The sequence below is a fragment of the Crocuta crocuta genome, unplaced genomic scaffold (genome assembly GCF_008692635.1).
Source record: "Crocuta crocuta isolate KB4526 unplaced genomic scaffold, BGI_CrCroc_1.0 scaffold518, whole genome shotgun sequence".
Lineage (NCBI taxonomy): Eukaryota > Metazoa > Chordata > Mammalia > Carnivora > Hyaenidae > Crocuta > Crocuta crocuta.
In genome coordinates, this window is record NW_027530514.1 from 2,175,126 (window position 1) to 2,194,090 (window position 18,965).

The 18,965-nt window shown below is 33.7% G+C and overlaps 1 protein-coding gene across 4 annotated transcripts in view; it reads right to left on the bottom strand.

The window, feature by feature from the left end:
* FAM135A (family with sequence similarity 135 member A) overlaps positions 1-18,965 on the bottom strand; it is a 114,558-nt gene that overhangs the window by 67,366 nt on the left and 28,227 nt on the right. For all 4 annotated transcript variants that reach the window (XM_077767246.1, XM_077767243.1, XM_077767245.1 and 1 more), the window contains exons 4-9: positions 16,129-16,268; positions 15,947-16,017; positions 13,713-13,886; positions 10,118-10,244; positions 9,278-9,431; positions 5,514-5,591 (exon numbers count right to left, since the gene is read on the bottom strand). In XM_077767246.1, the coding sequence (XP_077623372.1) occupies positions 5,514-5,591; positions 9,278-9,431; positions 10,118-10,244; positions 13,713-13,886; positions 15,947-16,017; positions 16,129-16,268 (744 nt within the window). The remainder of the gene's footprint in view (positions 1-5,513; positions 5,592-9,277; positions 9,432-10,117; positions 10,245-13,712; positions 13,887-15,946; positions 16,018-16,128; positions 16,269-18,965) is intronic.

An 18,965-nucleotide genomic window follows, 5' to 3' on the forward strand; every position in this document is an offset into this window, starting at 1 on the left:
TCAACAAAACAGGTCAACAACACGACATACCATAGTGAAACCTGCAAAATACAAAGATAAAGAGAAAATTCTGAAAGTAGTTAGGGACAATAAGTCCTTAACTTACAAGGGTCGACAAATAAGGTTAGCAGCAGACCAGTCCACTGAAACTTGGCAGGTCAGAAGGGAGTGGCAGGAACTATTCAACATGCTGAAGGGGAAAAATATGCAGCCAAGAATTCTTTATCCAGCAAGGCTGTCATTCAGAACAGAAGGAGAAATATAGAGTTTCCCAGACAAAAACAAAAGGAGCTCATGACCACTAAACCAGCCTTACAAGAAATTTTAAGGGGGACTTTTTGAGTGGAAGGAAAAAAAAACACCAAAGCAACAAAAACTAGAAGGACAAGAGAAGACCACAAGAAACACCAACTCTACACGTGACACAACAGCTAATATCTATCATATTAATGAACATCACAAGAAAGCCAGAGTAGCTATACTTATATCAGACAAACTAGATTTTAAAACAAAGACTGTAGTAAGAAATGAAGAAGGGCATAACATCACAATTAAAGGATGTATTCACCAAAAAGATCTAACAATGGTAAATATTTATGCCCCCAACTTGAAAGATCCAAATATATAAACCAATTAATAACAAATATAAAGAAACCCATTGTTAATAATACAATAATAGTAGAGGACTTTTAACACCCTACATACAGCAATGGACAAGTGATGTAAGCAGAAAATCAACAAGGAAACACTGGCTTTGAATGACACACTGGACCAGATGGACTTAACAGATATATTCAGATCATTTCATCCTGAAGCAGCAGAATACGCATTCTTCTTGAGTGCACATGGAACATTCTCCAGAATAGATTATGTACGGGATCACAAAGCAGCCCTCAACAAGTACAAAAAGATATCATACCATACATATTTTCAGATCACAACGCTATGACACTTTTAGTTAACTACAAGAAAAAATTTGGAAAGCCCTCAAATACAAGGAGGTTTAAAGAATATTCTACTAAAGAATGAATGGGTTAACTAGAAAATTAAAGAAAAAATTAAAAAAACACATGGAAGCAAATGAAAATGAAAACACAACAGTCCAAAGCCTTTGGGATGCAGCAAGGCAGTCCTAAGAGGGAAGTATATTGCAATTCAGGCCTAACTCAAGAAGCAAGAAAGGTCCCAAATATACAACCTAACCTTAGAGCTATAAGAGCTACAAAAGGAAAAGCAAATAAAGCCTAATGCCAGAAGAAGGGAAATAATAAAGATTAGAGCAGAAATAAATGATGTAGAAACTAAAAAAAAACAACAACAGGAGAACTAACAGCTGTTTCTTTGAAAGAATAAACACAATTGATAAACCCCTAGCCAGACTTATCAAAAAGAGAAGGTCCCCAGATAGATAAAATCATGAATGAAAGAGATCACAACCAACAAAACAGGAATAAAACAAATACAATATTATGAAAAATTATATGCCAACAAACTGGGCAATCTAGAAGAAATCGACAAATTTCTAGAAACTCACAAACTACCACAGCTTTAACAGGAAGAAATGGAAAATTTGAATGGACCCATAACCATCAAGGAAACTGAATCAGTAATCAAAAATCTCCCAACAAACAAGTCGGGGTCAGACGGCATCCCAAGGGAATTCTACCAGATATTGAAAGAAGACTTAATACCTATTCTTCTCAAACTCTTCCAAAACAGAAATGGAAGGAAAACTTTCAAACTCATGCTATGAAGCCAGAATTACCTTGATTCCAAAACCAAAGACCTCACTAAAAAGTAGAATTACAGGCCTTATGAATATGGATGCAAAAATTCTCAACAAGATACTAGCAAATCGAATTCAACAGTACATTAAAAGAATTATTCACCATGATCAAGTGGGATTTATTCCTGGGCTGCACGGCTAGTTCAATATTTGCAAATCCATCAATGTGATACATCACATTAATAAAAAAAAAAAGGATAAGAACCATATGATACCCTCAATAGACGCAGAAAATGCATTTGACAAAACACAGCATCCAATCTTGATACAAATCCTCAACAGAGTAGGGTCAGATGGAATATACTACCACATGATACAGGGCATGTATGAAAGACCCACAGCTAATCTCATCCTCCGTGGGGAAAAACTGAGAGCCTTCTCCTATGCTCGCTCAGGAAGAAGACATGCATGTCAACTCTCACCATTAGTATTTAACATAGTACTGGAAGTCTTAGCCTCAGCAATCAGACAACAAAAAGAAATAATGGGCATACAAATCAGCAAGGAGGAAGTCTAACTTTCTTCATTTGCTGATGACATGATGGTCTATGTAGGAAACCTTAAATATATAGAAAACCTGAATGACTCCATCAAAAAACTGCTAGAATACATGAATTCAGCAAAGTGGCAGGATATAAAATAAATGTGTAGAAATCTGTTGCATTTCTATACACTAATAATGAAACAGCAGTAAAAGAAAAAGCAAGGAATCGATCTCATTTACAATTGCATGAAAAACAGTAAGATCCTTAGGAATAAATCTGACTAAAGAGGTAAAAGATCTGTACTCTGAAAACTAGAACACTCATCAAAGAAACTGAAGAGAATACAAAGAAATGGAAAAGCATTTCATGCCCATTGACTGGAAGAACAAACATTGTTAAAATGTCTTTGACAAAGCAGGAAAGAATATCCAATGGAAAAAAGACAGTCTCTTCAACAAATGGTGCTGGGAAAACTGGATGGTGACATGCAGAAGACTGAATCTGGACTACTTTCTCACACCATACACAAAACTAAAATCAAAATTGATGAAAGACCTAAATGTGACAGAGGAAACCATCAAACTCCTAGAGGAGAACAAAGGCAGAAACTTCTTTGACCTCAGCATGGCAACTTCTTACCACACACATTGCCAATGGCAAGGGAAACAAAAGCAAACATGAAGTATTGGGACTTTCATCAAGATAAAAAGCTGCACAGTGAAAGAAACAATAAAACTAAAAGGCAGCCTATGGAATGACAGAAGACATTTGCAAATGACATATCTAATAAAGGCTTGGTATCCAAAGAACTCATCAAACTCAATACCCAAAAAACAAACAACCCAGTTAAGAAGTGGACAGAAGACATGAACAGACATTTTTTCCAAAGACATCCAGATGGCTGATAGACACATAAAAAGATGCTCAACATCACTCATCATCAGGGATATACAAATCAAGACCACGATGGGATATCACCTCTCACCTTTCCAAATGGCTAAAATTAACAATACAAGGAACAATAGGTATTGGTGAAGATGTGGAGAAAGGTGAACCCTCTTGCACTGTTCAGGGAAATGCAAACTGGTGCAGCCACTCTGGAGAACAGTATGGAAGTTCCTCAAAAAATTAAAAATAGAACTACCCTATGATCCAGCAATTACACTCTTAGGTATTTACCTAAAGGGTACAAAAATACTGATTCAAAGGGATACATACACCCCAATGTTTATAGCAGCATTATTAATAATAGCCAAACTATGGAGAGCCCAAATGTCCATCGACTAATGAATAAATAAAGATGATGTACACATACAGACACAGGAATATTAGCCATCAAAAAGAATGAAATCTTGACATTTGTAACAATGTAGATGGAGCTAGAATGTATTATGCTATGCAAAATAAGTCCATCAGACAAAGACAAATACTATATGATTTCACTCATATGTGGAATTAAAGAAACAAAACAGATTAACATAGGGGAAGGAAGAGAAAAAAGAGAAGAGAGGGAAACAAACCACATGAGACTACTAATGATAGAGAACAAACTGAAGGTTGATAGAGGGAGGTAGGTGGGAGATGGGCTAGGTGGGTGATGGGTATTAAGGAGGGTACTTGTTGTGATGAGCACTGGGTGCTCTATGTTAAGTGATGAATCACTGAATTCTACTCCTAAAGCTAATATTGTACTGTGTTCACTAACTAAAATTAAAAAGAAAATTTCCTCCATATTCTACTCTTTTTCATTTGAAAAATGGGCACTTATCTTTCTATTCAGAGTGTTGTCATTAAGATAAATACTATAATAAACATGTCTATGCATATATGTTTACATACTAATACTCATCTTTCTATGATACAGGTTAACCAAAGTAGGGATGCTAGGTCAAAGGGTAAATATATCTTAAATTTATTTTCTAAATCCATCCACCCATTCATCTATTCACTTATTCAACTGATATTTATAACATAGCCCAGAAAATGCCAATATAGTACTAGGTTGTAAGGATAAAAAATATCTCATTAAAGTACTATTTAACTTTATTAGAGTTTGAATCAGGTCTTTTCCCATGTAACCAAAAACTGGGCCTTTCTTTATATAGAACTTAATATAAGCAGCATTATGTAGAGTTATTTGGAATTTAGAATGCTCAAATGTAAACTGATAGGTTGGCAAAATAATAGCTTAAACCAGGAATATATTTTCATTCACTAAAGTATGTCAGAAATGATCACAATTTAATATTATGAATACTTTAATTTTATACTTACTTTATATGAGAATATAAAATTATACTCTAAAATAATGACCATAAATAAATCTTTAACCTCTCTTTTTTCTTTCCTGACAATAAAATCAGTTTCTCTTTTAAGAGTTTTAGTGAAAACTGACCTAACTTAAGTTTTTCTGAGCTATTTTCATCTGAGGAATAGTGAGAAAGATTTTGGCCCCTTAATTTTATTTTGTTCATACTTCTGAAAACAAGAAACAAACACTATGATTTTATTTTTTATTTCTATAGCTTTTCATAACTTTTAAAAAATGTAATTGTAATGGGTCTATTCAACAACAGATAAAAACCTTCAATATACTTATGAAAGTACAGTGAGTTAAGTACTATTGCTATTTAAGAACAAAAGTCTAAAATATGCAGGGAAACATAAATATAACAACAAGATCAGATTATTTCCATTAAAATATGTAATATCTGGATAGTGATATTTTGATACTATTTTGCTTTTGAAGCTTAGAACAATAAAAAATAAATCCAAATTGACTTAAAAAGCAAAACCAGCTACTGAAGATGTTTCTCTTTATTTCTATAATGCATAAAATTAATTAGCTTCAGTTTTTAAGCCACATTTCATTATAATTGGACCTACCCAGAAATAAACTGACTTTGAACAAACTTAAGGTAATTAGCATTAAACACATATTCTGGCAATAAACATGGTTTCCAAAAAATGCTCTTTGTAGGAATTGTAAAAAGAATACAGAAAATAGCCCAAGAAATCTTTGTATTTACCTTTTCAAGTTTTAATTAAAAACCTCAATATTATAAATTAAGAAATTAACCGAAGCTTATCTACAAACAAAATTGATTCTGGAATTTCTAAAATAATAGTAGTAGGAACATACTATATTAGTAAGTACGTATTTATGAAATTTGACACTAATTTAAAGCAAAATTTCATACTAATAGAAAGGGATTATTTACTTATCCCATTTGTAAACATACCTAGACAGGTGTCTTTCTGGGTTCGTGGCTGTTTTCTTCTGAGAAGGCGCTCATAAAGGACCTGCATGTTGGCCTTGGCTAGTTACAAGGATTGCACACAGCACTAGTTACTAATGCTCCTTTTACAACAAAGTTTACCAGAATTTTCCAACTTGTTATTAATAGACTTAGTATTGATCTGACAGTGCAATTAGATTAGAACACCACAGCAGAGTCTTTCAGTTAGTTAGTTAGCTTATTAGAATTGCAAATGATGTACATTCAAGTTTATATTACTTTGTTCTTTTTTCTATTTAAATGTATGAGCTGCTCAACATTTCATAATCCAATGTATTTTCATGTTTTAATTTCTTAGATCAAGAATTTTAGAGGTGGCAGGGATCTGAGAAATGAGCAAGATCAACCGTTGCTATTACAAGTGTAGATACCAGGGCCCAGAAAGTACATGATATGCCAAAGCCTAGATTCCAGAACTTGTGACTACCATTTCCAGTAAGAGCTCATTGCACTTAACCCTTATTTAACTACAGGCTATTAAAAAAAAAAAAATGTACATCATTCAACTAGTAGAAAAGAAAATGGCAAAAGCAGAAAGGAATTCAAGGTATTATTTTAAAAGAGGGAATAAAGTCCAGATCTATTTTTCAAAGCATGGTTAGAGTTTCAGACTTTTAAGTATATACTTATTTGAAAACTCAAGAAAAATATCAAATAGTAGAAGGAAATACAATAAATATCCTTTAATTAAGAACTACTTTATATCCACCTATTAAAACTGATGAATATAATGATATTTAATCAACAGTGCTTTATGGAAGTACCCTTTAATGCTTGTAATATAATTTTGCTAGGATAAAAACAAATAATGTTAATAATTCAGAATATGTAATTATTTTTAATAGTTAATAGTATTTTTAGATATTCCCTAGCAGATGCATTGAAGAATAAATTAAAATTCACAATAAATAGAAAACATAAAGATGAAAAGTTTAAGAATAACAAATGCTACCAATATTTACTGATGATGAATCTTGATTTTAAAGATCCCTAGTAAACTATAAGCTATGTGTTGATGCCTATATACTTTACTAACAACAAAACTATATTGTGCCATTTCATTCATTCTTCATTCATTCAACAAATATATTTTGAGTAGGTAGCATATGTAAGGTACTAATAATTTTATTCTATCGCTTTTATTTACTTAAAACTAAAGTCTAGTTTGCCTTAGAAGTTGGTTTCTGATAAAATATTTTAAGCAAACAATTTGGAATAAAGTTTATATTTAGTAACTAACTTCTGAAATTAAATTTAAGGGCTTTTTAAATTACGATATTTTCTATATTACATGCATAAGGCCAAAGTAATATATATACACACAAGCCATCCTTACCTGTGAGAAAATTTATAACCTGATAAATAAATGAATTATCATGCTGAATTAGATTAATAAACTAGTAATAAAGTGCTAATCCTGTGTAAGATATTTGAAATAAATCTTTGCTTTGAAGAGATGCTTGTTTTAATTATTAATTATGTATTTACCATTAAACATTACTTCCTTTCAGAAATATTCTTATCTAACTTAAAATGTGATTCATGTGTTTTTTCATTCACAAATATTACCTGTTAAATCTATTTGAAAATTATATCCAGATATATGTCTTCCTTATATAGACATTTATACGACCACCTTATGTACAACTCTCTATATTAAAGCCCCAACGAGTCTTGTCTCACTGGGAGAGTTTCTCCTTTCCATCCCAATGTTGAACTGAACACTTACTAAAAGAAGAGAAATCAAGGCTCTTTAAAGACAGACCCTATTCTTTCCTTAGCATCTAGCTCAATGCCTGACATGCTGGGTGCCCATAAAAGCCCAAGGGAACTACACCATTAAGAAGTCTTACTCCTAGAGCTCCTTTACACACACTGCCTTTTGGATGTCCTTGTCTTTCCTACCTACTCATGCACATCTGGTTCCCTTCAACCGCCCTACCTTTCAAATGAAAACCACTTTGTGTATGTAGTCCCAAAGCTAGTAAGTGACAGAAATAACTCCAAACATGCACTCTTAAGCACTATAAGATAATGCCTCTATTAATTCTACTACACCATTCAACATCAAAACTATAAACAGATTTTCTTGTAGAAATACCACTATTCATGGCTTCTAAGTTTCACACCACTTCTTTTTAGAATTCTGTTTTTTCAGGCATATGGTATTATCCTTCATACATATTACAGTTTAATAATTTTATAGTTTGGTCATTAACCAAAATTTATAATGTGATTCTAAGAAAATGTGAAGTTCCAAAAAAATCAAATTAAAAAATATATGAGCATAACTGTTCCATTAACTGAGAATAGTGATAGCCTGAATTAGCTCTATTCTACAAACATTTCTTTCATGTTCAAAAAAGAACATTTAAAAAAGTTTACTTCTGAGGCAGTAGTTTCCTACAAGATTTTCCTAAGAGAAACAGAAGGATTCTAAATACACAAAATAGCAAAGAAAAAGAATATTTCAGAGAACAGTAATCAAAGTGTTTCCACCATTTTTGTCTTGGGAAAGAATACATCAACAAAAAAGAATAAATTTTCCTATTGCTTGTACATCTGTATATACACTGGGATCCTTGAATTCAGTATTCTAAATAGTCAACTGATTGGTATCTGTTAATCAAATCCATTGGAGTAGTTGCTGATAGGCAGTGGCACAATATCCAGCATTTTCTCAGCTGAATTTAAGTGAAATACAAATCATTACATGTTCTTACAATTCTTTTATATCCCCAAGTAGGCAATTATAAAAATAGGCTAACTAGTCTCAAACCCAAGAATTATTTTCAAAAACGGTGACTATTTTAAAGAGTGCATCAGTACTGTGAAATCCTTGAGAAACAAATAAAGAAAACTGATTAAGTAAAATTTAAAAGTAATTCTTGATTTATTCAAGTGTATAATGATAAAATTAATTTATTCTGAGGAGATAATTAAAATGTGCTTATTATGATGAGCTATTAGCTAATGTTTGAAAAGAAAAGCTTATTAAGCTAACATAAAAGGTCTGAATAAATACCTATTTCTGCTAATCCCAAAAATTTATCTTCTGTGAAATATGTGCAAAAGCATTCTGTATTCCATTCTACCAATGGTATGCAAAATCAAGAGAAGATCCTTTTTTATTGTGTACTATAACATAATGCAGTTATTACTGCTGGACTAAAACCAAGACTGACTTTTTAATGATTTAAATAAATTTCAACATGTTAAAACTGAGTAACATTATTATTCTCTGAAGTGAAATAAAAGAAGTAAGATCTGAGATCACTTAAAACCAAATGTATATAAAAATGATCCAAGTACCTACAACCTGCTTAGATAGATTGTTAAATATTTGGAAGTACAGATTTAGATTATAACTCCATGATTTTGTAGAGAATTATAACATTTGCTTTCTAGTATGTTTTCTGGTTGTATTTTAATAGGAATGGTATTCTAACATATATTTTTTAAAAATCTATCAAAAGCCTCACTTCTAATTTAGAAGCAGAAAGTTATTTCTTAGCATAAGAAGCATTTTTAAATCACAGAAAGTAGTATCAAGAGTCAAAAAAGATGGAATTGAGAAAGAAGTAAAAGTGAAGTATATAAACACTGTAGTTTTAGTAAAGAAAAGCTATGGCAAAGCTGATAACTAGCAAAATGAGAATGAAGAGAAGACTTGAACTATAGGTTAGGTCTGGCTACTTTTAACATACCCAGTTCTAGTTTCTGACAAGAGGGAATCTCTTCTGTTACCGTAATGAAGTAGCTGTGCAATCCCTTGAAGGCTAGCAGCAAAGTGGCACAAAGTGTATAATGAAAATGATAGGCATGATGTAGGAAGGAGTCTGCAATGATGAAGCTGCAACCCTAAACAAAGAATAGATTTGGGATATAGAGTATTAGTAACCAAATATTACTACACTTAAAACTTAGAAAAATAAAGAAAAAATTCTAAGCATTTACTAACTGATTATTCTAAATCATAAAAAAAATTCAGCAATATTTTAGAGCTGCTCTTGTTCATATAAGTAATTTAAATACATAAAATGTGACTCTAGTAGTTTCAATTACAGTGGGTTTTTAAAACAAGCAGATTAAATTTTTGTTTTTGAAAATTGGAGACTCAAATTACATTCGCATCTCAGGACAGATACTCCGCTTCTATAGTATAAGTCCCTTTCCTTTTAAGGGAATAGTGGTTGTACTTGTACTATTGCAAGCTGGGTCTCAACTCTGGCAACTGTTCTTTACAAGCTCCTTTGGAATGATTCTATCAGTTCTGTTAATGGAGCAAGAGGTGATAGTAACAAGTTAAAAAAGCCACTGGTTGTCAAAGATCTCTATCCTTTAAATCTGGTAAGTCTTTAAGTATCAGGTTAGTTTTCATAATAAACAACTGGAACCAACCAATCTGTTAAGTTCATATTCAACTAGATCTGTAAATTACTGAGCTAAAATAATAACATAAGCATCACACTCACAGATACAACAGTTAAAAAACTTTTCATTTAAAATACGAGGAAAAAAGGATATATAAACATATCAGTTCTTACGTCTGGTGATAACTGCTTTGTGTAGTTAATACCAAAGACCACACTTTCAAGAGTAGGAATCACAGAATCTTTGTTTTGTGCTGGTGCATTTCTATTTAACCAAGTAGTCTTCACAGGGCGAGGAAAGCTGGAGAAATAAATTTTATTATTGTCATAATAGCCTATTTAAATGTTGAATGCTTACAAAAGAAAATTTTACAAAAATAAAGAGCAAGTGTTTTGCAAGGTTATAATTTCTAAAGTATTCTGAAGTGTTTCCTTTAATAATTAGAATCATTTATGAAAACACAAAGAATATATAAAAAACTAAGAGTAGATGCCTGAGATAACGTCTCCATAGCTGGGCTTTAGGAAGTCTCAAAGGATTCTAAAAATGAAAAGTGTGGAATCCATAGTAGTTAAATGACAAATGAGGATCAAGCTTTAATTTGGAAATACTAATCTGTCAGAACTGGTACCAAGTTTATAAACTTAACAATCAAATATGGATTCTACTTACAGAAATAAAGAGCTTCCCACTTAAGTGTAGAAGAAGAAAAGCTACTAAATCTACTTGCTGCCTCTATTTCTCAAAAACAAAGTACTTCCTTTCTCTTTACTATAAGCCTATGAACTCTATTAAGACAATCTTCAAGTAGTTCAAGGTACTGTCTCAATCACATATGAACTGCCATTAGTATTAACATTAAATATACCATAAATTCTATACAGTAATAAGCATATTGTTTGAATGTTTAAAATCACATACAATACTGAGATAAAATATTGGCTAATTATAAGTAGGCCAAAGCATTTGGACTGTTTGGCAGTTTGGCAAAAGGGAAAAGAGGAATGAAAGTCAATTTTGCCATAAGCAGAAAGCAGCCTTCGTTTGCAAAATCAATTTGCTTTGCAAAAATTAAATATCCACATCCCAGCAAAGAAGGGAGTTGCAAGTTAATGGTAAATTACACTTGCCACAACATGTTTTTCAGAATTGAGTCATAGAAGTTATACTTAGAAAAGTTCACATATAAAAACAGATTATGTAAAAAACAAGCAAAGAAAGAAATCCTAACCCCACTTATTATATATAATTGATTTAATGTCTATAATTGGGTTGATTGTACAAATTATTTTAAATAAAAATAACATTTAAAAAGATGATATTTGTAAAATGTTTCATTTTGTTTAGAGGAGAAAAAAGCCACTTATAATAAAACCTCAGAAAAAACTTGTCAAAGCATAGTGAGGAATGTTACCCTTAACGTGACCCCTCTACCGGCATGCACCAGCAAAAAGCTTTTCTTTACCCCTTCCTTGCTTGCCTTCTCCAACCTCTCATTTCCAGGCAAGGAAAAAGGCAGGGAAAGATGCTGCTTCTTTCATGGCAAAGTTCTAGCCGCAAGAGAGGGGAGATCAAGGCCCACGGCAGCTAGGTAAAAGAACAGCAACCTCAGCTGTTGCAGCACCTCAGTTTCTTTTCCGGTCACTAACCAGAGCCAACAGCTAATCCTCTTGGCTTCTAATTCTGAGCCAAAAATGTCTTCTTCCAGTGGACGGTCTCTAGGAGATGAGCTGCCTCTTTCTCCTACTAGTCTGTGGCAAAAACTGCTGCATTGCAAGAGGAAGCACACATTTAACTCACTAGTATTAGTGATGTAAATATCACTAACTCTATTTACTCAGGGCCTTAGGAAGCAACATTAATAACCCGAGCTAACCTCTAGGAATTATTTGTACATTTCTAAGAAGAGAAATTAAGCCCGTGTTACAAAGGAAAAAAAATGGCTGAAATATTTTATTTAGGGATTCTTATTAAAATTACAGTAACAAGGGATTCAGAAAACTACAGAAATGTATTTTGTAAATAAACTTTGAGCATTAAAACCTAACATGTAATTCATTAAAAATAGTGTATACTACCTATTTCAAAGTCATATTTCAAAAAATGCACTTTCTTATCAAAGAAGTTTGATTTATTTTTCATGCTATTACATATTAATTTATTCAATCAGTATCTAAAAATTTTTTGAAAAAGTTTATAATAAAATTATATAATAGGAACACTTTCTTGTTTACAAAAGTTATAGCAACTGAGAACAAGCTCTCAAAGGCCTAAGAGTTAAAATAAAGAAAATAGCTAGTTACAGATCTAACTACAGAATACAGAAAGCAAAGCAAATCATTAGGAGAAAGACTTCTTCCTGGCCCTGTGCTCTAAAAGAAGCCATGCAACAACACAATAGAAGTTCTCACAGTGTTTGAAACAATGTAAAGATATATTCCACAGAGACCAGTTAACTGTGGACAGTGCATCAAAGTGTATTGGTCTTAATAAATTCTGAGGGTAATTATACAAAATGATCTACTTAGTTTTTCTTTATCCTTTAAATGTTTATACATTTAGAGAGAGCGGAGGTGAGGCAGAGGGAGAAACAGAGACCCAAGCAGGCTGTGAGCTGTCAGCACAGAGCCCAACGTGGGGCTCTATCCCACGAACCGGGAGATCATGACCTTAGTTGAAACCAAGAGTCGGATGCTTAACCGACTGAGCCACCCGGGCACCCTCCTACTTAGTTTTTCTGATAAATCAGTTTAACATCATACCCCTGAAGCATCATCTTGAGTATCAGTTATTGGGATTTGGATTTGTGACTGAAACTGTAAAATAGACCGTTCAGAAATCAAATCAATTTGGAGTCTTTTCATATAAGCTACTGATTTTAAGTGTCCATCTGTTGCCCATACCACAAAAGGACAATGTTTTATTGTAAAAAACTGAAGAGCTTGACATGTATTTTCACACAATGAAAGACAATTCATCTCCCTATGGAAGTGGGCAGGAAAACTAATTATCTCAATGTATTTATTATAATCTAAAATATCATGTACCTTTAGATGAAAACAGTACATGATACAGTTTAAAAGCTTATTAGTAAAGATCTATAAAATTGATTAATGACTTGGAAAACAAGAATTATCATATAGCACAGATTTAAGAAAGAATTAGCTGATCCAGAAAAGAGGCCACAAAAAGAAGAAAAAATGAATATACTTTTCCAGAGAATGAATATAGTACAGCACTGCTTAAAAAGACAGGCACGGGGCATCCGGGTGGCTCAGTTGGTTAAGTATCCAACTTTGGCTCAGGTCACGATCTTGTGATTTTTTGAGTTCAAGCCCAGCATCAGGCTCTGCTGTCATCCTCTCTCCTCCGGGCCCCTCCCCTGCTCTCTCTCTCTCTCTCTCACACATACACACTTTGTCCCTTTCTCTCCCCTCCCCCTCAAAAATAAAGAAACATTTAAAAAACAAAAACAAAAACACACAGCTACAAACTAAACAGTGCTGTATGATTATTTCCAGACTGCATTGTTTCTCTTGGTCAATTTATTTGACAATGATTGTTCCATACTTCTGTATTAAAAGACTTATCAATCTAATGTTCCTATGCTCTTAAATATTATTATTACTTTAGTATAAAATGAAAGTGTTTAATAATTATAAATTTAGAAATTCCTTATTATTTCAGTTAACTTTATCAATGAATATGTTTTCAATATAAAATAAAAGATACTACATTAATAAGGACAAGGGTATTGGTTAAATTTACCTTATTAGTGGCTGGTGCAGTGCAACCAATGATGCATGGACTGTAACAGACACAACAGAGAGGTGGAAATAATCAAACATAACATTAACATGATGATGAAGGCCTCTATGGAGGCTAAAGTGCAGCTTCAATGTTCGGCTACTTATTAGTTGCAAGGCGTTCAGGTCATCTGCCCTATAAAAAGCAACACATTTGCATATAAGCATGACATAATAAAGTAAAGGCTAATATTTACTTACTTTTTTAAAACTTAGAATAATTTTTAAAGCATCACATTGCATTAGACAGAAATGTGAAATCTAGTAATAATAACCAGATCTTACCTTTAGTTTTCTACCAGTCCATGATATAGACTGTTTTTTTTACTAATGTCCCTATAAATTCAATTGTTTTTGATAGATTAAGAATTACTCTTGCCTTACACTAAATTTTACTTCCTAAGGTATACTGCTCATTATAAGGTTGCAGTATAACAGAGGTCAAATCCTATAATAATAAATCCCAAAAGACAAGTTAAAATTATTTTTACTGTACAAAATTTTGTTATTAAGTGTTGCTTGAAAGTAAGCAACTGATATTTTATTACAGATATTTAGTCTGTCAGATTTTTACATATAAAAAATTAAAACAATGCCATCAGCATGATTTCTAAGTGAGCTTGTATGTATGTATTTTAACTCATACATATATAACTACCTAGAGTTAATAAACTACTTACTCATTTCAGTTTACTTCATTTAAATTCTGATTTGGTTTGAAAATAATCCCTTAAGTAATTCTTTGTAATAAACAAGTATTATGGAGGAGCAGTAGCTACCACACCAAATATCTTGTTCCTCCATGATAGGAAAGAGAGTATCTCAAGTAGACTTTTCAGAATGTGACTGCTTAGTCATTTATCCTACAAAAGTCTAAATGTATGTACAATTTAGGGAAATACAAATCAAAACCACACTGAGATACCACCTCACGCTGGTCAGAGTGGCGAGGATGTGGAGAACGGGCACCCTCTTACACTCCTGGTGGGAATGCAAACTGGTGCAGCCACTCTGGAAAACAGTGTGGAGGTTCCTCAAACAATTAAAAATAGAACTATCCTATGATCCAGCAATAGTACTACTAAGAGTTTATCCAAGGGATAGAGGAGTGCTGATGCACAGGGGCACATGTACCCCAATGTTCACAGTAGCACTTTCAACAATAGCCAAATCATGGAAAGAGCCTAAATGTCCATCAACTGATGAACGGATCAAGATGTGGTTTATCTATACAATGGAATACTACATGGCAATGAAAAAGAATGAAATCTGGCCATTTGTAGCAATGTGGACGGAACTGGAGGGTATTATCCTAAGTGAAATAAGTCGGGCAGAGAAAGACTGATACCACATGTTCACTCATATGTGGATCAGAAGAAATTTAACAGAAGACCATGGGGGAGGGGAAGGGGAAAAAATAGTTACAGAGAGGGAGGGAGACAAACATAAGAGACTCTTAAATACTGAGGGTTGATGGGGGGGTGGGGAGAGAGGAAAATGGATAATGGACACTGAGGAGGGCACTTGTTGGGATGAGCACTGGGTGTTGTACAGAAACCAATTTGACAATAAACTATATTTTTTAAAAAAGTACTTCTAAAAGTATGTTTGAAATGAGAAAAAAACTATAAAAAATAAAATTGTTAAACAAATCTCTGATTCTTGTTTTAAATGAATAAGCACAGCATGTCCCTAAAATATATATGATTACATGTCTAGATGTGTGAACAAGTTCAGAATATCCAGTCCTAAAACTTCCTCAAGGGCTCTAGGAATTAAACTAGAAATAACTGCAAAGTATAAGAGTCATCAGTCTTGATAACTCTCTACATATCAAGAGTCCCACATAAACATGGCATCACTCATGCCACTAAGAGAGATGGTCAGTGATACAGTCAAAGAGAGTTCAGTTATATTTAAATGTCTCATAGTAGTGGTATTATATCATAAGTGGAGTTTCTAGAGTCTAGGAAGTTGTTTCATATTTCTTCAACTTGTCTGATTTGCCACCTGGGGCTCATGGAATTGACATGGGTACAAAAGAGTGGCCCTAACCACTCTCATGAGACTTCCCAGTTAGACAGAAGTAGTTTAAATAAACAAGAAAGGGCAGGCTAGATTTCCAAAAAGAAAATGAAGAATAGATAGTAGTTATGAGAAATGAAAGATTTTTAATTGCTTGATTAGCCTACTTACGAATAATCTCCATCTGTGAAGTGTAGATCCAAGGATAACAGAAAATTCATTTCTTCAAGGGTTTCTTCAATCTCAAGAGAAATTACAATATAAGATTTTCTTGAATACTTAACAAAAGTTAGAAATATGCCTTGAGGCTCTACAAAAAATATTTATCTAAATATGTATGAAGAGATGTTTACCTTTTTTTCATCCAACAACATTTTAACTTTGAAGATCATGACATCATTTAAAACAACCTCCTCATTTTTATACAGAATTTGAAATGTTTTACTGCAAATCAGAGAATCATGAACTGAAGCTGGAAAGGCTAAAGTCATACCTAAAACAGATAAGATAAGTAACCAACAGGTAAAAAGGAAAAACATAATACAAGTAAATTAATACTTTAAAATACCATAAATTTGATTACATTATTCCAGTAACATCATTTTATATAGCAGTATTAGAACATTTCTTAAAGTTTACTACTTTCTATGTAAAAAATAAAAAAATAAGTACATTATAACCATTACAAAATTTTTGTACAGCTTATTTTATTTTATTTTTTTAATTTTTTTTAATTTATTTCTAGGAGAGAGAGAGAGAGAGACAGCGTGAGCAGGGGAGGGTCAGAGAGAGAGGGAGTCACAGACTGAAACAGGCTCCAGGCTCTGAGCTGGCAGTCAGCACAGAGCCCGACGCGGGGCACGAACTCACAACCGCGAGATCATGACCTAAGCAAAAGTCGGACGCTTAACCGACTAAGCCACCCAGGTGCCCCTGTACAGCTTATTTTAATCTGAGAAAGTAAACGAGGAATCTCAAGGTAGACATTTTAAGAGGAACAATTGATCTGTAAACCCAGAAGGAAGCAATTTAGTTTTCCACAGATGCATAGTGAAGAATTTGGTTGGCCCCTGTCCTGGCTGCCGGGTCGTAACCTCTAAACCCTTGTAATAAAGAGTCTGTTTGGCTTTTGTCCCAAATCCTTGGAAATGGCCTCTAAATCCTTAGAATTTCCCAGTGACAAGAGTTATTCATGGTAGGCCCAAATAATGGTAAGGAGATGACTCAGGATGGAGGCTGGCCACACAAGACCAACTATGTGACTAGAGAGTTGGCAAATGAGCCACATGAATTAAGCTCAATCTCCACTGAGGGGAAGGGAGCTGAAGATTGAGCATTGATTCAATCAGGTGAGCTTCACTAATTGGCAATACTCTACATATTGTCACATACATACTTTATGGGAGGGTAATACAACCTGACTCCTTGGGGAGAGAACAAAAGAAGCTTTACAAATCTAGAACACTTTCAGACCTTGCCCTATGCATCTCTTCTTTTGGTTGGCTCCGATATGTATCCCTTTGCTATAATAAAACGATAATAATAAGTAGAGCACTTTCCTGAGTTTTGTGTGTTGTTTCAGTAAGTTATCAAACCTGAAGTATAATAGGAACCCCAAATTTGTAGCTATCTAATCAGGAATGAGGGTAGCTTATAGACCCCTGAAATGGCACCTTATATCTGAAGTAAGATCAGTCTCATGGAAGACCATGCCCTTCACATGTAAAGTTTGGTCTACCTCCATCCAGATTGTTGGTGTCAGGTCATTCCAACAAGGTGGAATTTAAACATTTCAACAAGTTGGGTATCTCTGCAGAGCAGGGAGCCTAGAGTGGGACATCAGAGTCCAAATGGAGTAAAAAGGTATCCATATGGAGTGGTGGCCTGAGGTCAGAACCCATGTAGGATGCAAAAGGCAAACGTGGTAGAGGGATGACTTAGGGTGAGGTGTTGGAAGCCCAAGCAGGATGAAGACGGCAACTGTATGAGAGAATACCTAAGGCTGGGAGGGCTGGAGCCCACGTTAGGTGAAGAGCGTGTTCCTGCAGAGGGTCAGCCAGGTACAAGGCATAGAAGTCCAAAAAAGATGAGAAAAACTTTAATACAGGGGTGATGGTGAGTGCGGGCACTCAGGTGAGTGTCTCAGCCTGAAACACTCTCATGACGGTAAAGTAAGGTGATGAAAAAACCCTTACAGAAGGGAACTCCCAGAACAAAGACTTAGTATGTTTAGTTGGGTTTCAGAAGGATATCTACACAGAGAAGTGACCTGGCATGAGTGCTCCTGAAAAGCCTAGGAGGTGTAAGGAGAGCACCCCAAGAGAGGGAGTGGTGACAAGACTGGCACACATGAGGGATCAATCAAATAAGAAAATATGTTAAGGATAATGACAGGTTTCTCACTGAAATCTTTCAGAGAAAGGATATACATATATGTATAGGAGATATAAATATAAAATGAATTCTGTGGTACTGGACTGACATTAGAAATAATGATATGAACTCATGGTTTTCACAATACATTTAGATAAAGACAGGTATAAACTTGCATATGCATGTGTAAATATATATGTGTGTACATACATGTACTCTCTAGCTCTGTCCCACTCAAAGGGCCTGAGAGAAACACACCTCTAAATATTGGTTTCTAATACTATTTTCCACTAAAGGAACCAGAGCTTTTGGAGAAATGGTTGATTCCAGAACTGGGGCACAGATAGGACAAGACATGTGTGAAGTATCTTTTCATAACAGAAAGAAAAGGAGTGCTAAAAAAAAAAAAATGAGGGGATGCATCAAAAGGGCATGGAAGATAGCTTGAAGAAGTCATCCCTGGTCACACTGGGTGTGAACAGGGCATCAAAACAAATTATGATAGTAACAGGTTAATTTCCATTGAATAATGAAGAAATCCATATATACATACACATACGTATGTATATATGTGTACATATATCCGTATATATGGAAATCCCTATATATATATATACACATATACATATGTATATACATATATATATATACACATATGTATATGTGTATATATATATATGAAATGAATGAGTAAAATAGACGTTTGAAGGGAAAAAGAGTAACTTTACAATGGAGAAGTCTGAAGAGACTTTTTAAAGTTTATTTATTTTGAGAGCAAGAGAACGAGCACATTTTATGAGTGGGGGAGGGGCAGAGA